Here is a 22307-nt window from a genome sequence, read left to right on the forward strand (position 1 = left end):
CGGCCTCGTCAGCTGTCATCACCCACAACAGAGCATGCAATAGCATGTTCAACCTCATTGCCATCAAGGTGCGTTCTGATGACGCGGGGCTAATTGTAGGACACGGTGCCCGTTGCGCCCAAAGCGTTTGGGCTTGACCCGGCGCTGTGTATTCAAGATGCGTTGAACAAGAAGTGAGTAGAATGGATGTGTGTCGAGACGGGAAGGAGACGAGAGGTAGAAGTTCTGGTGTGGATTAAGAGGCATACTTATCACAGATTTGCCAACAAGCTCATACCTGATCGCGGGCTGGGGTTAAGCGTGTTCGACATCTTGACAGCCGAGGACGGACGCGTCACCTGGGGCAACGGTCAGATGTACTATAAGGGTAAGTGGATCTGCGATGCCCGCGGCATGCTTGGGCCGACATGGAGACGAGCCTGAAGGTGGACGAGGTCTAAAAGATACATTGGGTGGGCGGGGTTGAGATGCCTAAATTTGGGGCGCGGGTTCGCCCTCACAAAGTGTGGTTTGTGGCGGCGGCGGCTGACGAGGATTCGCTTTGCGGCGCCGGTTCTTCGGCGTTCAACCACACCTTTTGCCAAGTTGTGCTGACAGTAGTCTCTTTCCGCCTCATGCTGTTCGCACCCTTTGTCGGGGAAGTTATCGTCGGCAAGGTGCTTTCGTGCACACCAAGCTACATCCGTATCACGCTGGGATTCTTCGAGGACATCTATGTGCCTCCGTCACTGCTACCGCCCAACTCCATGTAGTAAGTGCCTAAAGTGGCAGCCGGCAGCACGTCCCACCATGAGCTCACCCCAGTGACGAGAACGAGCGCAGATTCTTTTGGTATAGCGGGGAGCAGGACTTGGACGCGACTGCTCTTGCAAATACGCTCAAGTCTGGTATGTCGAGTCACCGCTTCTGATTGCAGCTTACGTCAGAACGCTTTTACTATGACCCAGGAGAGCCGATTCGCTTTCGCGTCGACACAATCGAGTGGCACGAACACGAGCCCGGACCGCCTGTCGACAGGTCACAGACTACCGAGGAAGATGAGGAGAAGGACCCCAAGGAGAAGGCGGGGTATGTGATTCTCGCCAACGTCAGTGAGCAGGGGCTCGGCCTGACCAACTGGTGGGATGAAGCGGGCGATGAGTATGAGGAGGAGGCCGAGTAGCTGTACTGTACTTTATTATCTAGATATCACTCGATGCGCTGTCCGCTTGCCCGCACGCCTGTCGCCGTGCGCCACTCCAGACGTCGCTTTTCTGTATCGGGCTCCTCGAGTGCCGCTGGTAGCCCTTGGACCACCCAATCAATTGTCTCAGGCCAGCTTGGTTGATCAGGCGCGTAATGGCCGTACTCGGGCTCGCCACCAAAGCCGAGGGCGGCCGCCCGAATCAGCACGTCCGAAGTAAACCCGCGAATGGGAGTGTGGCGGGTGCGGAAGCGCTGAAGTCAACTGGCGTCCGAAACGAGCTCCAAGAACTGACGTGCATCCTGTACGACCCTGTCGATCCGGTGACATCCTCAAGCGACTGATCTTAGCTGCTGCGTCGTTCTTGTTTTATTTTACAGGGTGTACTCACATGGAACTCGGTGGGCCCAGGCCACCAGTTCGTGTCGCTCAGGTTGAGGTTCTCAGCAAGCTCGCCTTCCACTATGCCTGTGTGAATCGCCTTAAGAGGGTGATCGAAAATGCACTCGACCTCGTCGGGGTTGGGTCGGAGTGTGGTCACAAGTGCCGGGTCCGAAATCAACGCAACGACAGCTGATGTCAGCCGTTTGCAGTGAGAGACTGAACGTACGCGTGACGACAATATGATTCTTCAAGTGAGCGTTCATCGGTAGTACAGTGAGCACAGGATCAAGAACTGTCAAAACGTGAACGTGTGGACTAGCAAGCGGTACACCAGCCTCCTCAAAGGCTTCACGGCGCTATCGTCAGATCCATCGACTTTCCGCAAGCGCACCGCCGTGTAAACAGGTGAAGGATCATCCTCGTCCACCTTTCCTCCTGGTAAAGCCTTTTGTCAGCGTCTTAATTTCCTATGCAACGTTACCGTCTGTCCCGGGTTCCTCCTGAGGTGCTTTGCCCGCGTGGTTAGCAGCACTCGCAGATCATCCGACCCTTCTGGTTGGTACAGTGCAATGAGCACGGCGGCGCGGCGCGCCTGCCCCACCCTGTTGTCAGCTCTCAAATCCTACAGATTAACTTACTCTGGCTGCTCCACCGGGGTGTGTGCGGCAAAGTTCTCGACGCACGCCCGGCTCTCCGCACTCAAGTGGGTCAGGGCGTCTTGAGAAGGAAGGCCGATCGGCCACTCCTTGGGCATGGAAGGGTCAACCACAAACGCCGCCAGGTCCGTCGGGAGAACAGTACGCTTGAGCGGCGCAAGAGTGGGGGTCGCGACGCCGGAGGAAGCACCGGACGCGAGATCCTCAGTCGCAGAGATTGGGGGTGCCATGGTTGTAGCTGGTGACTACCCAGTTGAAGATGGTGGAGGCAGACGTCCAAGTTGCAGGCACGACAATGGGTGACCGTGTACAATAAAGGCCTCTGATCACAGTTTGAGCTGCTATGATAACAAAGCCGAGCAAGTAAGAGTGGATGACAGCGAGGTAGATTGGATCAGAGATGATGAGAAGAGAAACCGAGTCGAGATCGCACCAACCGCGGTCATATCCGGACCTCCACTTTCCGCATTGCCGGTTAAAGCGGCAATCAGCGGAGAGATAGCAGAAGCTAATGCCCTAATGGAAATACCTCCGCTCTAATGCGACCCACGCGACCCAGTAGTCGTTGGCATTCCGAGTTCACCTGGTCGCGCTGGTCGACTGATCCATCTCGACGTCGTCACTCAGCCAAACGCTCGCCATGTCCGCCCCGCGCCTCCTTCGAGTAGGGTGGCACCGCGAACATTTCCTTTCGCCTCTCCTCCAGCTCGTCGCCAAGGATGCTGGCAAATCTCTGCAGCTTGTGGAATGCCCCGGTGGTACCGGCGAGATGCAGGTCAAGCTCAAGAATGGCGAAATTGACGTGTGCATTGGTAAGTCATGCGAGAGAGTCGATGCCTTGCTCTGTGAGATCAATGCAGCGTACGATGGACGTCGCCACCTCCTTCCGGCCTACGCTGCGGCACCTTCACCCACGCTTACACCCGCTCAGCTCTTACGGATGCCCTCATTGCTGGCCTGGCGAACGGCAAGACGGACTACAAGCTCGTAGGACGTTACATTTCCTCGCCGCTACGCTGGGCTATTATCACTGGAAAGGATTCCAAGTACACTGAGGTGGACCAGCTCAAAGGCACGACATTTGGCATCTCGCGTCTCGGATCGTACGTGCACTCGATCCTCGATTGAACTGATGGCAGTGGATCGCAGGTTATGGCTTCAGTACTCAGCCTGCAGCAGGGCTGGGGACCGGACGAGCAGCCCAAGTTCAAGGTCAACGGTCAATTCAAGCCGCTTCGGGATTCGGTCAATGCTGGCGACAGTGCGCACCTCAAAGTCCTTATGAGCTGACGATAGCCTCTGTCTTCCTGTGGGAGTGGTTCACGACCAAGCCGTACGTGGACTCGGGTGAGGTCCGTTTTATTGGCTCTGTATACAGTAAGTCTTGTCGGAGGCTTGGATCGCGAAGCTGATGACAGCCCCTTGGCCGTGCTGGTCCATCGCAGCGGCGCCCGCCGCGGATAAGGAGGCTGTCAAGACCTTCCTCGCAGAGTTGCAGCCACACGTCATCGACTTCGACTCGGAGGCAAGCCGTGCTGGCCCTGCCATTGAATTCGTGGAGAAGACATTTGGACAGCAGCGCGCGGACATCGAGGAATGGCTCAAGACGGTGAAATGGGAGCACCGACTTGGTGAGGTCAGTGAGGCAGTAGTGCGCAAGACGCTGGGTATGCTCCAAGAGGCGGGAGTCATCCCGAAGGAGGGACAGCAGTGGGATCTGGAGACATTTGTCGACACCTCAGTCGCCAAGGTAGTGGAGTAGGCATGCGCGACTCGTGCGATGCATCAGCCATGCCCCTGGCCCGGCAGCTATTTCTAGACGCAAGGGAAAGCGGCCGTCGTCGCTGGCGGCGAAGAACGGGTACCGGTGCGACTCGTCGAGGAGGTGATGCGTGGGGCTAATGCAACTGGGCATCTGACCTGTGCGACCTGCGGTGTGGAAGAACTACGTTTCACGGCAACTTTATACAGATAGTCAGATCGCTTTGCTCATCAGTTACGATCCTCACCAATCTGAAGCCGCATGCGAGACAATGTATCTACAACGGCTCAGATACCTGGCTACACCTCAACGATTCTTGTTTTCCGCCGATCACGTCCGCGTGTATACTGGCCTCTCAAACGACGTGCGTCAAGCCCTCAACTGACTTGCGCATGGGGCAGACCGTGTCATGTCAGCTGAGTCGCGTGAAGCATTCCTCAACTCGTTACGCAACAGAAGCGTAAATCACGGAATCACACTCCCGTCGTTCTCAGGCGTGGAGCGCCGTACTCCAAAGTTTCCTCTTGTCAAGTGATCGCAAAGGCATGACTTAAAGGTCGCCCACTGACTGGGATACTCTCGCTGTCGTGTCATCTGCTCCCAATCCGCCCAATCCACGCCTGCCAACATGAATTTCTCCGCCTTAATCGCATTCATCGCAGCCCTTTGTGAGTGGCACGTTTCCTCGCTCACAGCCACAGTCACGGGCGTCTGTTGCGGCGCAACGCTTCCCCGGGACACGCCAACATGCCCAACGGGTGAGACCTACTGCGAGAACGCCGGTCGCTGCATCGATCTTCGTAAGGACGTGTTCAACTGCGGCCAGTGTGCGCACACCTGTCCACGATGGCACGGTGCGGATGGTTTTATCTGTTCCAATGGTAAATGCGTGTGTGATTACACAGGCCTTCCGCCATGCGTTGGGGATCAATGCTTTGATTATGCGAGCGACGAGAGACACTGTGGCGGATGTAACATTCAGGTAACTCAAGCCATTAGCGTTGACTAACGCAGTGTGCGCAAGGCCAGGGATGCGTACAGGGAAAGTGCATCAACTCGTGCTCAGACGGACTATCCAAATGCCCTGACTATTGGGATCAGGCCGGCTTCGTATGCCGCGACCTGAAGACTGATATCTACAACTGCGGCGAGTGCAGTCGCCATGTAAGTTGCTTTACCGATTGTGCTGATCAAGTGCGCAAGCGGCGCTTCCTGCGTCGCAGGTGCGTGTATTTGTCCCCCTGGACAGACCCTGTGCGGACAGTCATGCGCCGACCTCAACACAAGTGGATACTCCTGCGGCAAATGCGGAAACACTGTACGTAGAGCATTGATCCAGCTGAGAGCAGTGCAACGGCTGGAACGGAGGACCCATTGAGGGGTGTGTGGCAGGCATCTGCATCAAGTGCTCCAACAACCAATATTTCTGCGGCAACCGATGCACCAATTTCAAGAATGACAACCAGAACTGTGGTTGGTGTGGCAATAAGGTGAGTCACGTGAAAGGCAGTGTGCCGACCTCAGTGCCAGCCCGGGTCGAACTGTGTGGGTGGCCGCTGCGAGCAGAACAGCGGCTGCCCTTGGGGCCAAGTGAGGTGTGGCTCAGATTGCATCAATACAAGCAACGACAACCGCCACTGCGGGAAATGCGGCAACAAAGTGAGCTCCATAGCGCTCGTCGTGAAGAGCTGACCCATAAGTGTGTTGTGGGCAAGAACTGCATCAGCGGAAAGTGCGTTTAGGGTTCTGAAGCCCAGAATCGGTCGCTTAATCATGTATGGTCTCGGCATGAAATGAATTGCGCTCGGAGTAACTTCGTGGACGTGACTGCTTGCAAGGTTTGCCCAAAAGTCTATCACGACAGTCGTAGCTTTATGACATTTACGAGCGGGCACATGCGACCTCATACTCGTCTCTGGGATACGCTGGGGCCCGTGGAATGCGGGAGGGCTGTAGCTCTACGCCGACGGAACGCCGCGCCCGCTCCACAACGGAAGATAAGCACGAGAAGAGTATCGCTCAGAGGTCATTCCTTGACGGAACCTTCGTCTTCTTAATTGTCTCTGCTCGTGATGCGTGAGGACCTTGAGTATCGCCGGCGACATGGCAGTGAGTCTTAGCAGGTGACTGTGATCGCTAAATCAGTCTGTGGCCTTGCTCGGATGAGATTGCGTATGTGTACATCAGTCTAAGTAGCCCTCACTGGGCAAGTGAACAATCATCTCAGCGTGCGGCACGGTTTCCTCCCCCGGCTGGTTGGCCTTGAGGATCTGATACGCGCCAGCGCCAGCAATTCCCACAAGCGCACCCGTTCCTGAGCCATCTACAATGCGCCAGCGCGCATCAATCGTCCCGTCCGGCTGGCACGTGCCCTCGTCATGCGCGGAAAACCCGCCCTGCTTTCCGAGCACCGAGCCCGAGAAGTTCATGAACCCCGCGAACGTCGTGCGCGATGGGTCTGTGAGCGAGTGCAGGCTGCCGTCAGCGCTGCCGCTCGTAGTCTTACATTATATAGGTTAAACTCGCCCAGCCCTCTATGCCCCCTCCACTAAAGTGGCGCGCGGTCTCGACAACACCGGTCGACGCGCCCTGGAAGGAGGTAGGCAGTGCGGCAAACCCCTTGCTCGGCGTGTAGTCTGCCCCGGAAGGAGTGAAAGGAGCGGTCACTGGTATCAGCCGCTCCAGGCGTGTCGACTCACCCTTTTGCCCGTTGCGTGGGGCACGCGATGTAGAGAACGATGATGGGGACGAGGCCCATTCGAGGTTGCCGCTCATTGCTGATATGTGGTGAATGAGGATAAGCGATGCGGTAGTCATCACGAAGAGGTGGACCGATCGATCGCGACGGTGACGGCCGATAGCCTGCCCCACGGGGTACCACGTGCGGCTTGTCCCATTATCGGCGTCCCCATAGGCCCAACGACGTAGGATTCTCGAAAACGCTCTCCCTCTTACGTCCAAGCACTCGGACAAGGAACACCCTTCTCAGGCAGGCATGGCGGGCAAGGCGACAGGCTGTGAAAGTAGGGGAGGAGAGCTTTGCAGCGCTGGATCCCGAAGCCGCAGTTCAGGCGGTTTCGAATCGCCCAGTCGACTGGTTTGGCGAGACTCCCAACTTGACATGCGACGAGACATCGTGTCTAAGCGCATTGTTCACCTGTCGTTCTGCTTGCATTGAGGCGCGCCGGGTTGCTGAGGTGCACCTGCCACTCCCCGCAGTATGTGATGCCATTCCCTCCTTCCCAGGCCCCCTAGCCTCCCCTCCCGTCGAATTGGCCCAGCAGACTATCGGAGACTCCATCCTTACCAGTATCCCCCAAGTGGTCATGGACAATTTAGCGCATTTCAGCACAAACTGTCAGAATCGGGGACCCTCCCTGTTCACCACAGCAAATGCAGGTGCGAGATCCGCCTGGTTCGGAAGACAAGTGAACCACATTTTTACTAAGCCTGATATGCCTCCACTCCCTCAGGCACAGGCAATTTCAACGAGATCCTCCGCCGGTGCTGCTCTCCTCCACTCGCAGATGGACCCTCGCAACCTCAAAAGGCACTCTTCGCAAAAGAGTTCCCGACTCTCGATTTGACTCGAGAGTAGAAGACTGACCACTGACAGGATCGAACTGCCGACCTTTGCATATGCTGATACGCGTCTGCGTATTAGTACAATGCTCTAACCAGCTGAGCTAAGCGGCCGATGATATCGAGAGCGATGGCCACGTTTTGCACCGCGGAGCGCGCCCTGCAACCTACAGAGGCGCTACAATGCACGGAACAGGCCCCTGTCGTGCTTGTGTGTCGGCTCATGCTACCTTTGGGCAAGCTAAAGGGGCTTGAGACCATCGACCGAGATTCAGCTCGATGGAGCGGGTGTAGCTCGCGTCCTTCCACAAGGTGTACTCCAGGTTCGGAAGTGGGCTGCGAGGGTGTCCAGAGTGCTACACAGATTGATATGACAACCTGCGTGGCGAGGAGGCGCGGGATCTGCTGGGCTGCGCCGCCGCGAGGACGCGCGAAGAACGCATGAGCCACGTCTGCGGCTTGCTCCGCTGGGCCGCTGGGCTGCTGGTGTGCCGTGAGCCTGGCGGCGTCAATGGCTTGCGGTACATCAACAAGTCTTCCTACCCCTAGAATCGTGGCACACTTGATCGAAATCCCGGGGAAAAGGCGAACTGGCCTGCGTTTGCCTGAGTTATGCGGCGAGAGCGACGTCTGGGACACAACGTTGACCGTCACGATGCGACTCAGAACGAGTAAGCGCATCCGCGAGCCCGCTTGCCCTAGCTCGTCGCAGAAATGAAGGCTTGTAAATGTTACAGCGGGAGACATGCAATGCAGCCACTTGGAGCCTGCAACATGTTTGTGGCGTATCATTTGCCGCAATCCCCAATCAATTCGAGAGTGCCACAAACCTCTCACAGGCGATTGCGAGCGAAAGTGTGGGTTGCGGTGTCCCTCCGCCTCTCCCACATCCTTGGACCGAGATTATTCATACGCTGCGCCGCGACACGTCACGAGAGGTAGGCGGCGACTTACAATCGAACTGAGGCACTCGATAGATGCAGCACCGATATACATCAAGCTTAACTTTATCCTGCCTAGACATTCCGCGGATCCGCGATGCTGCCAACCTCGTGACTGCGTACTCGAGCGGGGCCTGCAGCCAAGGCACAGGAGCAGTGTCCAGCCCTCCGCTGACCATGATCGCATGTTTCCCGCCCTTCGCACAACTTCATCCTCACGCCGCCATCCTATCCTCTCCAGTCAGTCAGCAATGCCCCGGCTTACCCTCAGCCTCCTCCTTCGTGCGACCTCACGGTGGCATCGCTAACAACCAGTCCGGCGTGCACTGCGCGTCACCGCGCACCCTCAAGAACCAGCGTGCCCGCCCACGCAAACAGACTGTGGCTTCTACGGCTGCGCAGAGCTCGACCGCGACATCCTGAACTGCGGCGCCTGCGGCACCGAATGCCTCTATCGCCGGGAATACTGCGAGGGCGGCAGATGTCTGTGTCTCAACTCGGGCCGGCCTCGCTGCGCGTCCGAGTGTCCTGATCTCGAGCGCGACATGAACAACTGCGGCGGTTGCGGAAACAAGGTATGCTGAAGTCAGGGTATGCTGACGAAGTGTTCCGCGGGCCAGGTATGCGTCGCGAGCAAGTGCACGCCTTGTGCACCGGGCCAAACGGTCTGTATCGACGAGTTCGGGGATGCAAGTTGCCTCAATCTGCAGGACGACCGCGCCAGCTGCGGCAGCTGCTTCAACCATGTGCGTGTTTCCTCCCTGATGGCCTGACGGCAGTGCGGTGAGGCGCGGTGCATCGCGGGCGAGTGCGTCTGTCCCTCTGGCAAAACGCTGTGCCAGTCCGGCGGCTTCCAGCGGCTGTGCGAAGATCTCAGCAACAGCTCGCGTGCGTGCGGCGCCTGTAACAATTTAGTAAGAGCTGCGGGAGGTAGTCCTGACGATAGTGCTTCCGCTGGGAGAACGGGCCCGTGGAGGGTTGCGTGGGCGGCAAGTGCATCAGGTGTCCCGGCGGCCAGCTGTTCTGTGGCGGTCGCTGCGTCAATCCTCAAAACGATAATCTGAACTGCGGGATGTGCGGCAAGACAGTGAGTTCCAGAAAGACAACGCTGAGGTAGTGCCGCACCGGTTCCAACTGTGTGAATAGAAGCTGCGAGGACAACGCTGGATGCCCTGCAGGCCAAGTGCGGTGCAGCATTGACTGCATCAATCTGCAGAACGACAATCGGCACTGCGGCGTGTGCGACACAGAGGTGAGCTGCATCTCGCGAGCAATGCTGATCCAGTGTGGGACAGGCAAGCGGTGTGTCGGTGGCAACTGTGTGTGATAAGAGCAGTGTCGCCATGTGCCTGCGTCCAGGTCGGTGCTGTAGATATTAAAAGTGTATGTGCATGAAGTCTACAGCTTGACAGTACAGCTGGTGCTACAAGGGTATCGATCGCATGCTGGATATAGCGCGTGTGCGCTTGCAGTGCTCTGACTAGATTGAAGGCGTCCGGGCTTGCAGCTGTCTCAAAATTATCCCACCTTTCCGGTCTCTTTCACCTTGTCATCCGCCGTCCGCGTCACCGTCTCTGTCACCAACTCTGTGACCTTCTCCGTCACCTCTGGCACCTTCTCCGTAACCTCCGCCACCTCCTGCGTCACCATACCCTCCTGCTGCTTCGCCTTCGCCTTCTCCGGCTCCTTCTCCTTCCCCTTCTCAGCCGCCTTGTCCTTATCCTTCCCCTTGCTCTTGTCCTCCTCCTCCACGGGGTCGGGAATGATCTCCTCCCCGTCGCCCCACGGGGCGTCGGGACGCTCGTACCGGACGAAGCGACTGTCACCGCCAAAGAGCTTCTCCATCCATGCCTGGAAGCGCTGGCGCACGGCGCCATTTGCATCGTCCGGCTGGTCGTCGTTGATGCACGTGAAAACGACATCATCGTTTTTCGAGAGCTCGTTGGCGTAGCGTGTAAACTCGCGCGGATTGTGCACCATGTAAAAGCGGGAGGGAGTACGGCCTACAGTTAGCGCGATGGGTGCAGTGAAACTCACCATAGGTGTATGTGTAGCGTGAGAGCAGCTTGACGCACCACTCGCGCATACGGACAGCGCCGTCGGCGCGAGGGCGCACGCCCTTCCAGGCGTCCTGTCCCGTGCGTACATTGTATGCCATGCTGAAGTCGGCCTCCTTCCACGTCGGGGTGAGAGGCAGAATAGGTTCCGGCCGCTCCCACATCCGCGGTGGCTGGTCCTTGGGTGGGAAGTACAATGCGTCGGCGCTGGGGAAGAAGGCTGACAGGCCGCGCTCGCCACTCTGGTTGACGAGCACATCGATGAGGCAGTCCCCGCAGCCAGGCTTCTCGAAGGCGATTGTCTTGAAGACGTCGACAGCGCTGACCTCTTCGCCGCTCGAGAAGAAATTCTCGGGCAGGCATTGCGAGACAGAGAAGATGCAGTGCTTGGGCTCGCCGTTGTGCAACACTTTCTTCGAGGCTGGGATATGTCCGTCGAAAGAGGAGAAGTACATGCGCGTATGCAGCGCATTCTCCCACCCGGCGCCATACGCCATGTCTTCAACATCCTGTAGGGTTGAGCGCTTGCGCTTTTGGTACATCAACCCGTCACCCTCGTTACCCTTGGGAACGCGAAGCGTCTTGCGGAATTGGTCGCGAGCATCCTCGCGCAGTAGGCCGTCTTGTCCGCCCAGCTTGGCGACGATGTACGTCCACAGCAAACCCTCGCGCCAACGCTCGATCTGAAGATGGGCCATGACGAAAGCCATCTCGATGTCGGCACGCCCACGCTTGCTCTCGCGGAACGCTCGGGTGGCCGCGGTAGTCATCTGCTCCGCGAACATGATCGATGACTCATGTGCCATCGTCTTGGTGAACGCCTTGGGCATGTGGTGGAGGTACTCGCGCCTCTTGTAAGGGAAGCGGTCCGCGAGGACGAGGGCGGCGTGCTGCAAGCCTCCCCACTCGCCGCTGGCGGACAGCAGGTCGGGGAGAACCTCAGGCTTGATCATCATCTCAGGTTCGATGCGTAACACAGGACCCAACAGCGGGTGGTGGAAGTCTGACGTTGACAGGCCGCCCAGGAAGAACATGTCGTCATTGCTGAAGATGCTGGCGTTAGGCAACTGAAACAACCGAGCGTGTGTCTCACAAGTTCTCTGCCAGCCCTTCCACCCAGCTGACGCGGCACTCGATCTCAAACGAGTTGAATGTCGGCAAAGACAGCTCACGCCATTTGTCCTCGTCCACGTCCGCGATCACTGGCGGGACACGTCCGTCGTCGTCACGCGGCAGATTGTAGATGTCGGCATGAACGTGGTACTTTACGTTTGCGCGGTGCTCGTAGTCGAGCCACTCGGGCAACTGGCCGACCTTCCACCCGGTGATGTCGGAGGTGTTTACACCTAACCGTGCCAGCTCATCGTTGCTTGGAATGATGTGCCTGCTCTTCTCTGGGATCTCAAACGAGCCTGTGATAAGGTGTATATCACGGATGCGGTCGCCGAATGCCAGTGCGCCAGACCGTACCGCACCACGCAGTTCGCCGTTATCGCGGAAGTGGTGACCGTGTCCCTTGGTCGCCCTTGGTAGACCTTCCTCGGCCATCTTGGCGTCCTTGCCCTCGAAGAAGTATTCTGAGCTGGCATTGACAAACATGTACACGAGATCCATCTTGGGCGTTGGGTGTGTAGACGGGTCGTTGTACTTGATCTCGCCTGTCATGAAGAACTCGGTAAGCATGTCGAGCGGCGGTCGCGTCTCGTAGGGCGTGAGAAAGGACACAGGCTTGCGCCTTGGACTCCTGGTCGGAATAAGGAGGTGTGTTGGGTCGTCGGGTATGGTGAGGATGCCGTCGCTTGAGTTGAACGTTGCGTCGTTTGCCCCTATTCCGTCGACCCCTATCAAACCGACGTCGCCATAGTCCGGGGCGTGCATCGGTAGGAAGCGGTCGTAGACGGTGAAGGAGAAGACGATAAGGGCGCAGAAGCACAGGACCGCGCCGAGCGCGCTGACAGCAAGCAGTGGTCGACGCTGCCTGCGAGCTCGTCCGACATAGTGCCCCGCATAGCTTCGCCAAGTGGACGACGTGCTCTCCTTGGCATACCCCGTTTCAAGGTCGGCCCCATCGTCGGCACGGAAGCCTCGGGATGGTCCCACTGCCTCGTCACCGCTCGACTGCCGGATCGGCGAGTAGGGGTATGGTTGTTCGCGCGACGTCCACGGCCACATCGGAGTTGTTGGGGGAGAAGGTGGAATGCGAGTGGTGAGGAGGGGAAGGGAAAGGACAAGTACGAGGCGAGGGGAGAGGTGCGACGTCGTCTGCTGTCTACACTGTCGTGAGTGTTGAAGTAGTGGACGATCTCGACAAGTTGTTGGTGCCGTGTTATCGCTGTCCTCAAGACGACTGTGTTAAGATGCTGCGCGTTGCGTGGCCAGCCACCGCAGCGTTGCAGCGTGTTGAGAGGTTGTTATTCGGGCTCTGCCGCAGTAGACTGCTGAGCGCTCAGTATTATGGCGAACCGGAAAGGTGTGGATGCACAAGGGTGGGATTGCGAAGCGCTGCCAGCAGCTAGAGCGATTATAGGGCGGGCGCAAAGATGTCGGCAAGAGTAAAGCTGTAGACGTGAAGGAAAGGAATGTGGTGAAGACGACGTGGTTGTTGCGTACGAGCGTCACACGACCCAGTCGTGTGAGAGGGATTGTTGTCGCTCGGTGTCCGTGGCCGTGGACGATAGAGTGATGGAGCGGGAGAGTCTCGCAGAGGACAAGGGCCAGGAGGGCAGGAGCAGGTCATACAGGGGGCGCGGGCGCGGTGGCTTGTGGGGTGGCTGCAATCTGCGCGCTGAATGCCTGGTGTCTGCATGATGGTTCGAAGCCTCGCCGCGCTCTCCGAAGTCTTGGCTCTCCGTCGTTTGCAGGGTCGCTGCGGCCAAGGTCGACTGCGCACATGTTCGAGAGTAAGAACTCTGGCTGCGCGCGCCGAGGGGGTTGCGACGGCCTACGCGTGCCGGACAACCCGCCGCCAGGGGAAGATGAGCGCCGACGCCGCAGGTCGGCGCGTCGTGTAGAAGGAGGCACTGTGGGCATTTGGGCAATGCCGACGGATCCTGGGAGGTTTGGGAGGGCGAGAGATCCGAGAGCGCGAGGGAGCCACCCTAACATGGCGCGTGCCAGGGCAGTCCGCAGCAGGAATCGGCCCGTGATTCTCCACTAAAACTGCGCGAGTTTCAAAGCATTACCACCGTGATTAGAACGGAATACAGAAAAGTTTCAATCGTCAAGACAAGGTTTCGTCTCTCGCAGTCGCTTGTCGCAGGGTCGCGCACGGGTCGTGTGCCACAATCAAGGTATGTCACCGAACGAGCGTTTCATCCATGCAGCTCGCTCTGCCCGCTCTGCCCGTCTATCAACTCAACATGTGCGCAAATGACGCATCAGAGGCCCGTGTGAGCGCGTGAGATTGGCACGTCCTGCTTGGCTCTGGCTTGGCTGGTTCTCTCTTCCTGTGGCAGTGCAATTGCACCCCCCACCCACAACAACGGAAGCACTCATTCCAACGGCACTGAAGGAATCGGCCCGCTTTACGGTGGGCACATTATTACGTGCCCAGCGCTCATTGACTCCACTGGTGTGCACGTTGGCAAGCTCTAAACCATGTTCTGTGCTGAGTAGTAGACGCGTCAAGCACCGCATCGCTTGGCGACATCCGCGGCCGTCGTCCTGAGTTGCAGGAGCGGCGGCCCGTCTGTCATGACGCGCCCTCCGATTGAGCGGTGACCGTCGATTGTGTGCAGAGTCCGTGATTATCGAGAAGGTGTCGGAGGGGAGGCAGGGAGTGGAGCGAGGAAAGGTGCCGATGGTCGCGCCGCTGCATTATTCAGATACTGGGGCTGACTGGGTATCCTTCTCCTCGGGCCTCGGGCCGATCTGGGCAGACCGGGCAGAAGCTAGAGACGGAATGGCATCTCAGATGCATACGAAATTTGATGCTCCCCAATCATGGAGAAGCAGCGGTCCGAATATCACACTCCCCGCCAGTTGCTCTGCGTGGGGTAGGCTTTGGAAGCAACGATGTCGCAACAGAGTTGTCGCGAAGAGATGTGGATCGTGGTTCCCACGAGCTAACAAGCGGACAACAAGGCCATGTCCGCTCTGAACAGAATGGATGGAGAAGAGGGGCATCTCCGCTATCATCCACGCGAGCAGCTTTCCCACCGTCCACACTTCGGATTGTCGGCATTTAATTACCAGACCAGGTCCGCCCTTCGGATGTTCCGACGTCTTCGAATGTGTGTGTCCTATCGACCACCAACCAGAACGTAACGACATGTCATCCGCTCCTCCCCGCACATTTGGGGCGCTCTATTCTTACCTCACCTTCGTTGCTCACGAGATCTGTTCTCAGGAGCTGGGAAGCATGGGAAAGGGCAACGGCGAGAGCAAGACGGCAGATCAACACTGCCTTGTTTCAGGTGTCTCGAAGTGGAGTCGAAGCCTCGGTCGGTCGCGAACTTGAGCGCGTGATCTTCCAACACGGTCTGGGTTCTTCCGCCTCATCGAAACATTAGCATAATCGTTCCCTCGTGGAGCGCGGTGCCGACTGCCTGCCGAGGTCGCGAGACTGCAGATGGGCTGATATGCGGCACTGGCCGCAGGGACATTCCTTGTGGAGTGGGAAACACGGGCAGCCAGTTAATTATTAGACGCGCGGCCGGTGACGCGCAGTGACGATACGTACAGAGTGCGTGCATCTCAAAGTCACCAGGCCCCCACATTTGCCAGGGAACATGCTTGAGTGTTTACGGCATTGCCCCACACCTCGAGGAACAGGCACTGCGAGAGTTACGGCCTGATTAGTGTGGAAGGAGGAATTGACCGAGGCTTAAAGCCGACGGCGGAAACCCGGGGATAGAGCTGGATATTGGCTGCATGTAGCGGAAAATCAGGAGTGGACGCCGATGCCGCAACGGTCCATAGCCGTGCTCAGTGTCCGCGACAGACGAGCCAGACGAAGGAGACGGAAGTCTCACACCCGAAACGCAGATCTGTGCTGCCACTGCTCGCTGCCGAAGCTCGTGTGCTGGTCATGCGACTGCGACTCGCGGGGAACCGTGTAACCTGACTGCGTAAGCGGTGTCGGGAGGCTTCCGCTCCGCGCCATCAGCGCCAGGGGATGTGCGGAAACATTCTGCAGAATTTGGGGGCGAGGTGTGGAGAGGTCTAACTATCTCACGCAACCCCAAGATCCCAAAACGACCCATGTGTGGCAGTGCCTCGGAGGGACGTGAATTGAACGCGGAACCGTCAAGCACGTTCGCGCTGCCCAGGCGTACTGCCGTGGACAGCGGATCTCATCGGAACGGTTGTGACGTGTCACGGATACAACACGGGTCGGAGGCTGATCTCGACGAGCGCGCGCCGAAGCGGACCTAGATCTGAGGATGACAGCCACGACGTGCGGGTGGGAAAGGGCGTCGTCGTGGTGACATCCCTGTCCGTTCCTCGAGCTTGTTGGCAGTTCTGCCGCGATTGGCGGACATGGCGATATTGACACATGCCTCTCGGGAGGGAATGGGGGCGGGGGGGTTGAGCGCTCGCGATTTCATGGGAAACATGATATTCGGACGGGAGCTTCTCATTCACTGTAGTAACGTGGTAATCGGAACAGCAGCAGTATGTCGGGTAGCGGCGATGCTCAGCGCTTGGATGTCAGGCGTACCGATTGGACATCACGCCGACCTCCTGATGGCGGAGATCTCCCGCATCAGTGCCTTCATCTCATCTCCGTTGATGCCAGCTTCGTTACTCGTGGCGGCACGGCAGGGCCAGTGCAGGGCGTGTCCGACGCCGCCACATCTGCCCCTCGGGTTTCTAACGCGCCACGAGATTATACGAGCCAATTGGTGATCCGCTACATCATGTGACTGGAGAGACCTGCGGGGCCTCGGGTGAGTTCCGTAAGCGCTGGGTGGGGCAAGTTCCATTGGCCACTGTGCCACTGTGGCAGTGTGGCAAAGCTCGCCTATTTCGATGAAATGCGGACCGAGATTCGCGTCGCCAGCCACCTTTCCGCAGGTCCAACCCGGAGCTGAGATTGGTGTGTGGCCCCGAGTCTCAGGTCCGGCATCAATGGCCGGGACGCGATCACCGTCGAGTTCGACTACTTGGCCATCAATTGCGTGCCCAACCGCTCGAGCTCGGGCGGGGCGCCACGGAACGCACGCCTTCAGCTCGCCACTTCAGCGCGACTCAGCGGCTTGCGTACACCCTCCGCCACGCTTCCCGTGATGCTTTCGGCCCATGTGGTGCGTCGGATGTCGGCGAGTCGCTGTGCGAGAACACCGGAGATCCAAGTTGTACCTGCTGTCGAGTCGGGCCGCACTCTCCCCACGTCCATAGACGTTGACGGTCCCACGTCGGGTCCCCACTCTGCCGATGGGCACTCTTGTCGTCACCTCCTGCGGTGGAGTGATTCGGGTAGACTGCATCCCGATGCATGCATCATTACCTGTGGGGCATGACCTAGGTCGCCATCCGACGTGGGGTTGCACTATGCCAGTGGCAGTCACGTGTGGAGCCATCAGTGTGCGGTCAGCGGGACACCCGAAGCAGTCGTGTCCTCATCTGCTTGCGGACAGCGGTGCGGCGCCGACATTTCGGCGCCACAGCTAGCGCCCGCTGCAGCCAACGTGACGGGCCAGCGGTGAATGATGTGGCTGGATCGATTCGATCATCGCAATGCGGCGCTGCTCCAAAGTATGATGCGTATTCATGCGGCGAGAAATGACGCCGCAGCGCCACCGATCCTCCGTCAGCGCGTTCCGGCGTCATGGAACCGGGAGAGAGTGAAAGTCTAAGAGCGCCACTGATGGGGGAAGGAGCGTACGAATTCGTCAGGTGTGGCGCAGCCAGGCACATTTACCTGCTGATCCACAGGCACCGATGGCCTTTTTTTTTTCGCCAAACCCACTGGCCACTGGGCAGTGGGCGGCGGCGATCGACTGGCGTCGCACACCTGTTATGCGTACTCGCGGACGACGGGGATGGGATCCGGATAACCTCGGAGGGGTACGGCATCCCGATTCCCACGATCCCGAACAGACGGTCGCAAGCGAGATCTGTCTGCGAGCGTGCCACCGGAGCGTTGTTTATCCCCGTCTTGGCACCGGGAGAGGCCCATCCAACAGCGTCGGACGCAGCGCTCGCGGCGAGCGGAAGCCGTTCGCCTGTTTCGGTAGCGTGGCCGGTCCGTCCGACTCAACAATGCGGAGGCTGCAAGCGAAGCTTGCGCTCCTGCCTCCTTGGTCGGTCCCGTCGGCCAGGCCGGTCGCGATCTCGATAAACCTCGGCATTGCTCGGGTTGGAAGTTTCTGTAGTGCGAGCGAGAACGGTGCCCCTCAGCGGTGCGAGAGATGCAGGATGCGGGACGCGAGATCTGGGGAGGACAGTGCGCGCGCCGGAGCTTCACAGGCGCACAAAACAATGGAGTGTTGACGCGCAAAAAAAGGTCAGGCACGATCTCGTCTGTGCACGCCAAGCAGCGGCCGCTCCTCGGTCTTGCTTCGGCGAGCTGACATAGCCATGTGAGAAACGCGCGCGCGCTCGACGCGCCAAGCCGCTTGTGCACAGATCCAAGAAGTCGGTAAACCTCCGCGAGACTGCAGTGCCTATGCCCAACGGCCTGACGGTCTGGCGAGCTGACTCAGGTGGACGCCGGAGATAATCGCAAAGTTTTCACCCACCGGAGATCGGATTGGCGGTGTGTGCCCATGCGCGAGGATCGAGGAGATCGCGGCCCAAGCGCCGCTCACATGCACACATGATGTGGCTGGCGTGTGGCAATGTGGCATTCGACTCGCCAGATGTGTCGGTCACCGTGCATGACATTGCGTTCCCACGCATCCGACTCACATGTCCACCGCCACCGCGACTACGGCCGCGGTAGTCTGTGACACAGGGATGCATATTCCTCTATCTTACGGGATGCCGCCCTAGCTCAGGTATGGAACAGGGGCGCCGTTCTGCCGGCGTGCACGCGGTGGCATAGCCTGTGCGCACGGCGACGTGGAACGATGTGCGAATCGTGAGGGTGCCGAGATCTCGGACGGCGTGCACAGGGTCGTCGACGTCGACGACGCACAGATCTAGGAGCACGAGGGTCCGGGATGAGCTTGAAATTCGTGGGGACATCGAGCGTGGGTGGCAATGTAAGCACGCTCAGACGAGGCCGAGCGGCCCTCCGGAGGAATTGCTGCCGCCGCTGTCGCCGACGCACCGGACATGCCTTCATGCCTCGGGCGGTATGCATGCCTTGTGCCACGTCGTCCGAAATCGCGGTCCGCGGCGTCGACTGCCTAACACGCACACGCGGACGCCGGGGAGTCTGACACGCTTTATCGGCCTCCGTATGACTAACGGAGTGTGAGCCACAGGTGACTACCACTTTGGAAGCAGGGTAGACCGCCACTGCGCCACGCTGGACGTCACGCCTCGACTGCGTCCACCCGATCCCACACTGCCACCTTCCCCACTCCGTCTCCACAGTCGCGCAACGGCGTCGACACACATGGACATGCACGAATACGAAAATGAAAATCGCCTCGGAACAAGGATGCAGGGGAGTACGCACCCGCCGCCTGAGGCGCAGTCAGTGCAATGAGGCAGAAGCATACGAATTATCCACATTAGCAGTAAATCCTGACTGAAGGCGTCGAGCATTTACGAGAGCACATGTGCTTGGCACCAATGGCACGACCGAGGAGACAAGGATTCGGATCCTCCGACCCCCGAAGACCTTGTTGATACTCTGGTCTTGGGTGGCGGTGAACGTCGGATCGGGACACCCGACCTCGGTGATGTCGGGGTTTACAGGGTTCGGGTCCAGGGGTGTTATGACATCAGGGGGGGTGAGCTTATGAGCTCATAGTTTATGGCTCATGGGCGTCGACTGTTGTGTGCACAAGTAGAGGTCGCAGGGCACAGGGCACAGGGACCGGGCTCAAAAGGCATACCCAGGCGCCGGGTGGTGGCTGGGAAGATCGGCGCAAGTTCAAGCTCTGCGACTCAGCAAGCTCAGCAGGTGCCAACTTTCCGAAGCGGGCATTGATTCTTTTCATCCAGTCCATCTTTTCGTTCAGCTCGCAACTCAACTCAATGTACACGTGTCCACAGAAACATCTAGGGCGCCTGGACATTTTCCTGGGATTGGTGGCAGCTAAGCGCGACCTAGCACGGATGATCCAAGACGACGCACTGCAGAGGATTATCCCCAAAATTCACTATTCGGACTAGACGCAAACGTCTGATGGCTGGTGTGATCAGCCTCAAGCATCACTTGGCAAGCCATCGAGTGGAGCTGACATTGGAGCTGGCCAAGTTTGTCAGAGGCTGAGGAGGCGTCCGGCAGTCGCGAAAACGGGCGCCGAGCGAGCTGTATGCATGCTAGGGCATAGGGCCGACTGGGGGGCCAGAGCATGGGTTATTAGGGAGTCACAAGCCCGGCTTGCAAGTCACCGTGTCGGCAACAACTGATGATAGCGTCCGAGGCCAGTGGCGCTCTGGATCCCGGAATGACCCGGAACGAGCTTCTGAAGCACCGAGGCGGCGGTCCGATGATCATACCTCTGCGCCTCCACCCTGGTGTGGCGGCGGGCGTGTCGAGCAGCATGGGCGGCAGCAGACGCAGCTGGGTGCGTGGCGCAGGCGACGCGGCGTGGCGTGCGCTTATGGACCCGTCTCAATGCCCACCGCACGCAGGGCCTGTTATGGTATTTTTCGGATGTGCGCGGATGCCGGTCGCGCGACCGCGCGTCTCTGGCGTGGGCGCGGACGCGGACGCGGACGCAGCTGGCCGCGTACTCCTCAAGTAGTACCGCCGGCTCTCGCGGTGGGCTTGCGAGTGGCAGTGGGCAGCACGGAGCACGGAGCACGGAGTGGGCAGGCCGCGCATCGTCGGGTCGTGGCATGAGTTCAGGAGGGGACGCCGACCAGACGCAAGGCCGAGTAAGACGCGAGGGTGCACGCGGTCTGTGCCCCCGTTTCAGCATGAGGCGTCGTTGTTCTAGCGGAATGCATGCATGGAAATTTCGACGGTCCGTTCGTGCCAGTCGACGCAGTCAGCTGCTGGCCAGCCACCATGGGCCAGCACCATGCGGCCCATGCTGACGAGAGATGCAAGGCCCGAGAGCCCAAAGCTCGAGGGACAGGCTCCGGCGACGATCAGGACTCGGATGCCCGTGCTGCGAGCAGGCCTTGGACACGTCCATGCCAGCCATGCCATGCCGTAGTGTCATGCCATGCAATGCCATGCATGCCAAGAGATGGCCCAGACTTGGCTACGGCGGCGTCGGACGGACAAGAGACGCCGAGTGTGCGGTAGGCCCGAGCTCAAAGAGTCGCTGACTATTTCCACGGAGCGTGACACGCGGGCTTGGTCGCCTGCGTGGCCCCCTCTTTCTTGCTGGCAACGTCCGCCACGCCTAGGCGCCCAGGCGCATAGACGCCAGACGCCAACGCAACACAAGCGCTGCAGGCCAAGTCATGGCGGGTGCATGTGTGGTGCGCGGGTCTGGGCGGCCGGCCCCAGCGAATCTCCACACCATGTCGACGGGTGCCCCGCCGACGGGTCGGGATGGATGCAGCCGAGCGGCGTTGCGCCTCGGTTTTCGGTGCAGTCCGATGACGGGGGGGTCAAAGTAGCCGGCGCTCGGGCTTGTGCATCAGTTAGCGAGATCCCAAAGCGAGTGGCAAGCAACAATTAGGGGGCGGGGTTAGATGCGGGATGCATGCGAGGGTGGCACCCGGGACGGTAGCGATGGCGTGCACGTGAATAGACTTTCGGTTGGACTGTGGACGTCTGAACGACATGCAAGCTTCAAGTGGCGGCGATGGCTGATGAAAGCGTACTACAGTGCAGTTGTGGCAGAACAGATCGCCAAGGCTCCTAGCCAAGGCGAGAGAGTTTTCACGGGGCCGCGGGGGAGGTAGGCTACATCCGAGTCACACCCGGATAATGATCCGGATATGGCGGCCGCTGAAGTGATGACATGAAGGTGCGGGACGGTAGATCTGTTGAGCAGGAGATCAGGAGACCTGTCAAGTAGTAATCCGGAAGTCCGGAGGAGAGGAGGGGTCAGAAGTGATGGCATGGGGTATGGGACTGTTGGCTCGGGGGTATCTCGCTACATGATGGTTTAGACGCCACATGCTCATCGAGGCATAAGAAGCCCAGGGGACGGAGGGGGGCTTGCGTACATGGGACATGGGGGAGAAAATAAAACTTGTTGCATGGGACATGGCCAAGACGCCGAGGGAGGGAGTGGTGGGTGAACCAAATGACATTGGCTTGAAGCAAGATGGACGGAGTAAAAGCCCGGACGGTGACTCTAGAGCGAGGAGAGGGAGGGGATGGGAAGAGATGGTTCAGGGTGTGAGTCACCGATGTTGAGAGAGAGAGAGAGAGATGGGAGGAGGAGGAGAGACGTACGCAATCTTGGCCGCCGGCCGGCCGTAGTCCGGAGAGGGGCGCAAGAGGCGGAGATGATGATGATGATGATGATTAGTTGTGGGATTGTGTGGGAAGGAGGAGTGGGCCGAGTGGGAGGAGGGGAGTGGGATCGGGCCGGATGGATATCGAGCAAAAGCCGAAGGGGTGGCAAGGAGTTTGGCCGTGGAAGCAGAGGGGAGGGAGGGTAAGGGGAGGGGGGGGGTGGTTTGAAGGCACTCCCTGATTAAGGGCATGAGCATCTCAGGGCGTTGATGGTGGTTCATGGACTCAGGGGCAGCTTGCTGTGGCAAGTG

The 22307-nt window shown here is 59.0% G+C and overlaps 5 protein-coding genes across 5 annotated transcripts; 3 read left to right on the forward strand and 2 right to left on the reverse strand.

Moving 5' to 3' along the window:
* Window positions 1-44: 44 nt before the first annotated feature.
* Window positions 45-1162, forward strand: COLE_02235 (uncharacterized protein; the record flags this gene model as incomplete). Its single annotated transcript, XM_018422920.2, has 6 exons — window positions 45-68; window positions 100-173; window positions 258-367; window positions 601-751; window positions 805-887; window positions 927-1162. 6 exons carry the CDS (start codon window positions 45-47, stop codon window positions 1160-1162), a joined length of 678 nt encoding a protein of 225 aa, XP_018279457.1.
* Window positions 1163-1188: 26 nt separating this feature from the next.
* On the reverse strand, window positions 1189-2453 carry COLE_02236 (uncharacterized protein; the record flags this gene model as incomplete). The annotated part of the gene is made up of 7 exons (XM_018426606.2): window positions 1189-1437; window positions 1479-1523; window positions 1575-1756; window positions 1794-1923; window positions 1959-2012; window positions 2049-2169; window positions 2206-2453. The coding sequence occupies 7 exons, from the start codon at window positions 2451-2453 to the stop codon at window positions 1189-1191; spliced, it is 1029 nt and encodes a 342-aa protein (XP_018279456.1).
* A 410-nt stretch (window positions 2454-2863) lies between these two features.
* COLE_02237 (uncharacterized protein) lies at window positions 2864-3985 on the forward strand (the record flags this gene model as incomplete). The annotated part of the gene is made up of 5 exons (XM_018422919.2): window positions 2864-3035; window positions 3155-3326; window positions 3363-3484; window positions 3520-3600; window positions 3642-3985. 5 exons carry the CDS (start codon window positions 2864-2866, stop codon window positions 3983-3985), a joined length of 891 nt encoding a protein of 296 aa, XP_018279455.1.
* Window positions 3986-4613: 628 nt separating this feature from the next.
* On the forward strand, window positions 4614-9835 carry COLE_02238 (uncharacterized protein; the record flags this gene model as incomplete). The annotated part of the gene is made up of 7 exons (XM_065626199.1): window positions 4614-4967; window positions 5000-5149; window positions 5181-5303; window positions 5510-5644; window positions 5686-5717; window positions 9499-9595; window positions 9626-9835. 7 exons carry the CDS (start codon window positions 4614-4616, stop codon window positions 9833-9835), a joined length of 1101 nt encoding a protein of 366 aa, XP_065482468.1.
* Window positions 9836-10026: 191 nt separating this feature from the next.
* Window positions 10027-12443, reverse strand: COLE_02239 (uncharacterized protein; the record flags this gene model as incomplete). Its single annotated transcript, XM_018420338.1, has 3 exons — window positions 10027-10511; window positions 10546-11618; window positions 11659-12443. The coding sequence occupies 3 exons, from the start codon at window positions 12441-12443 to the stop codon at window positions 10027-10029; spliced, it is 2343 nt and encodes a 780-aa protein (XP_018279453.1).
* Between the last annotated feature and the right edge of the window lie 9864 nt (window positions 12444-22307).

The sequence above is a fragment of the Cutaneotrichosporon oleaginosum genome, assembly GCF_008065305.1.
Source record: "Cutaneotrichosporon oleaginosum strain ATCC 20508 chromosome Unknown ATCC20508_contig02, whole genome shotgun sequence".
Lineage (NCBI taxonomy): Eukaryota > Fungi > Basidiomycota > Tremellomycetes > Trichosporonales > Trichosporonaceae > Cutaneotrichosporon > Cutaneotrichosporon oleaginosum.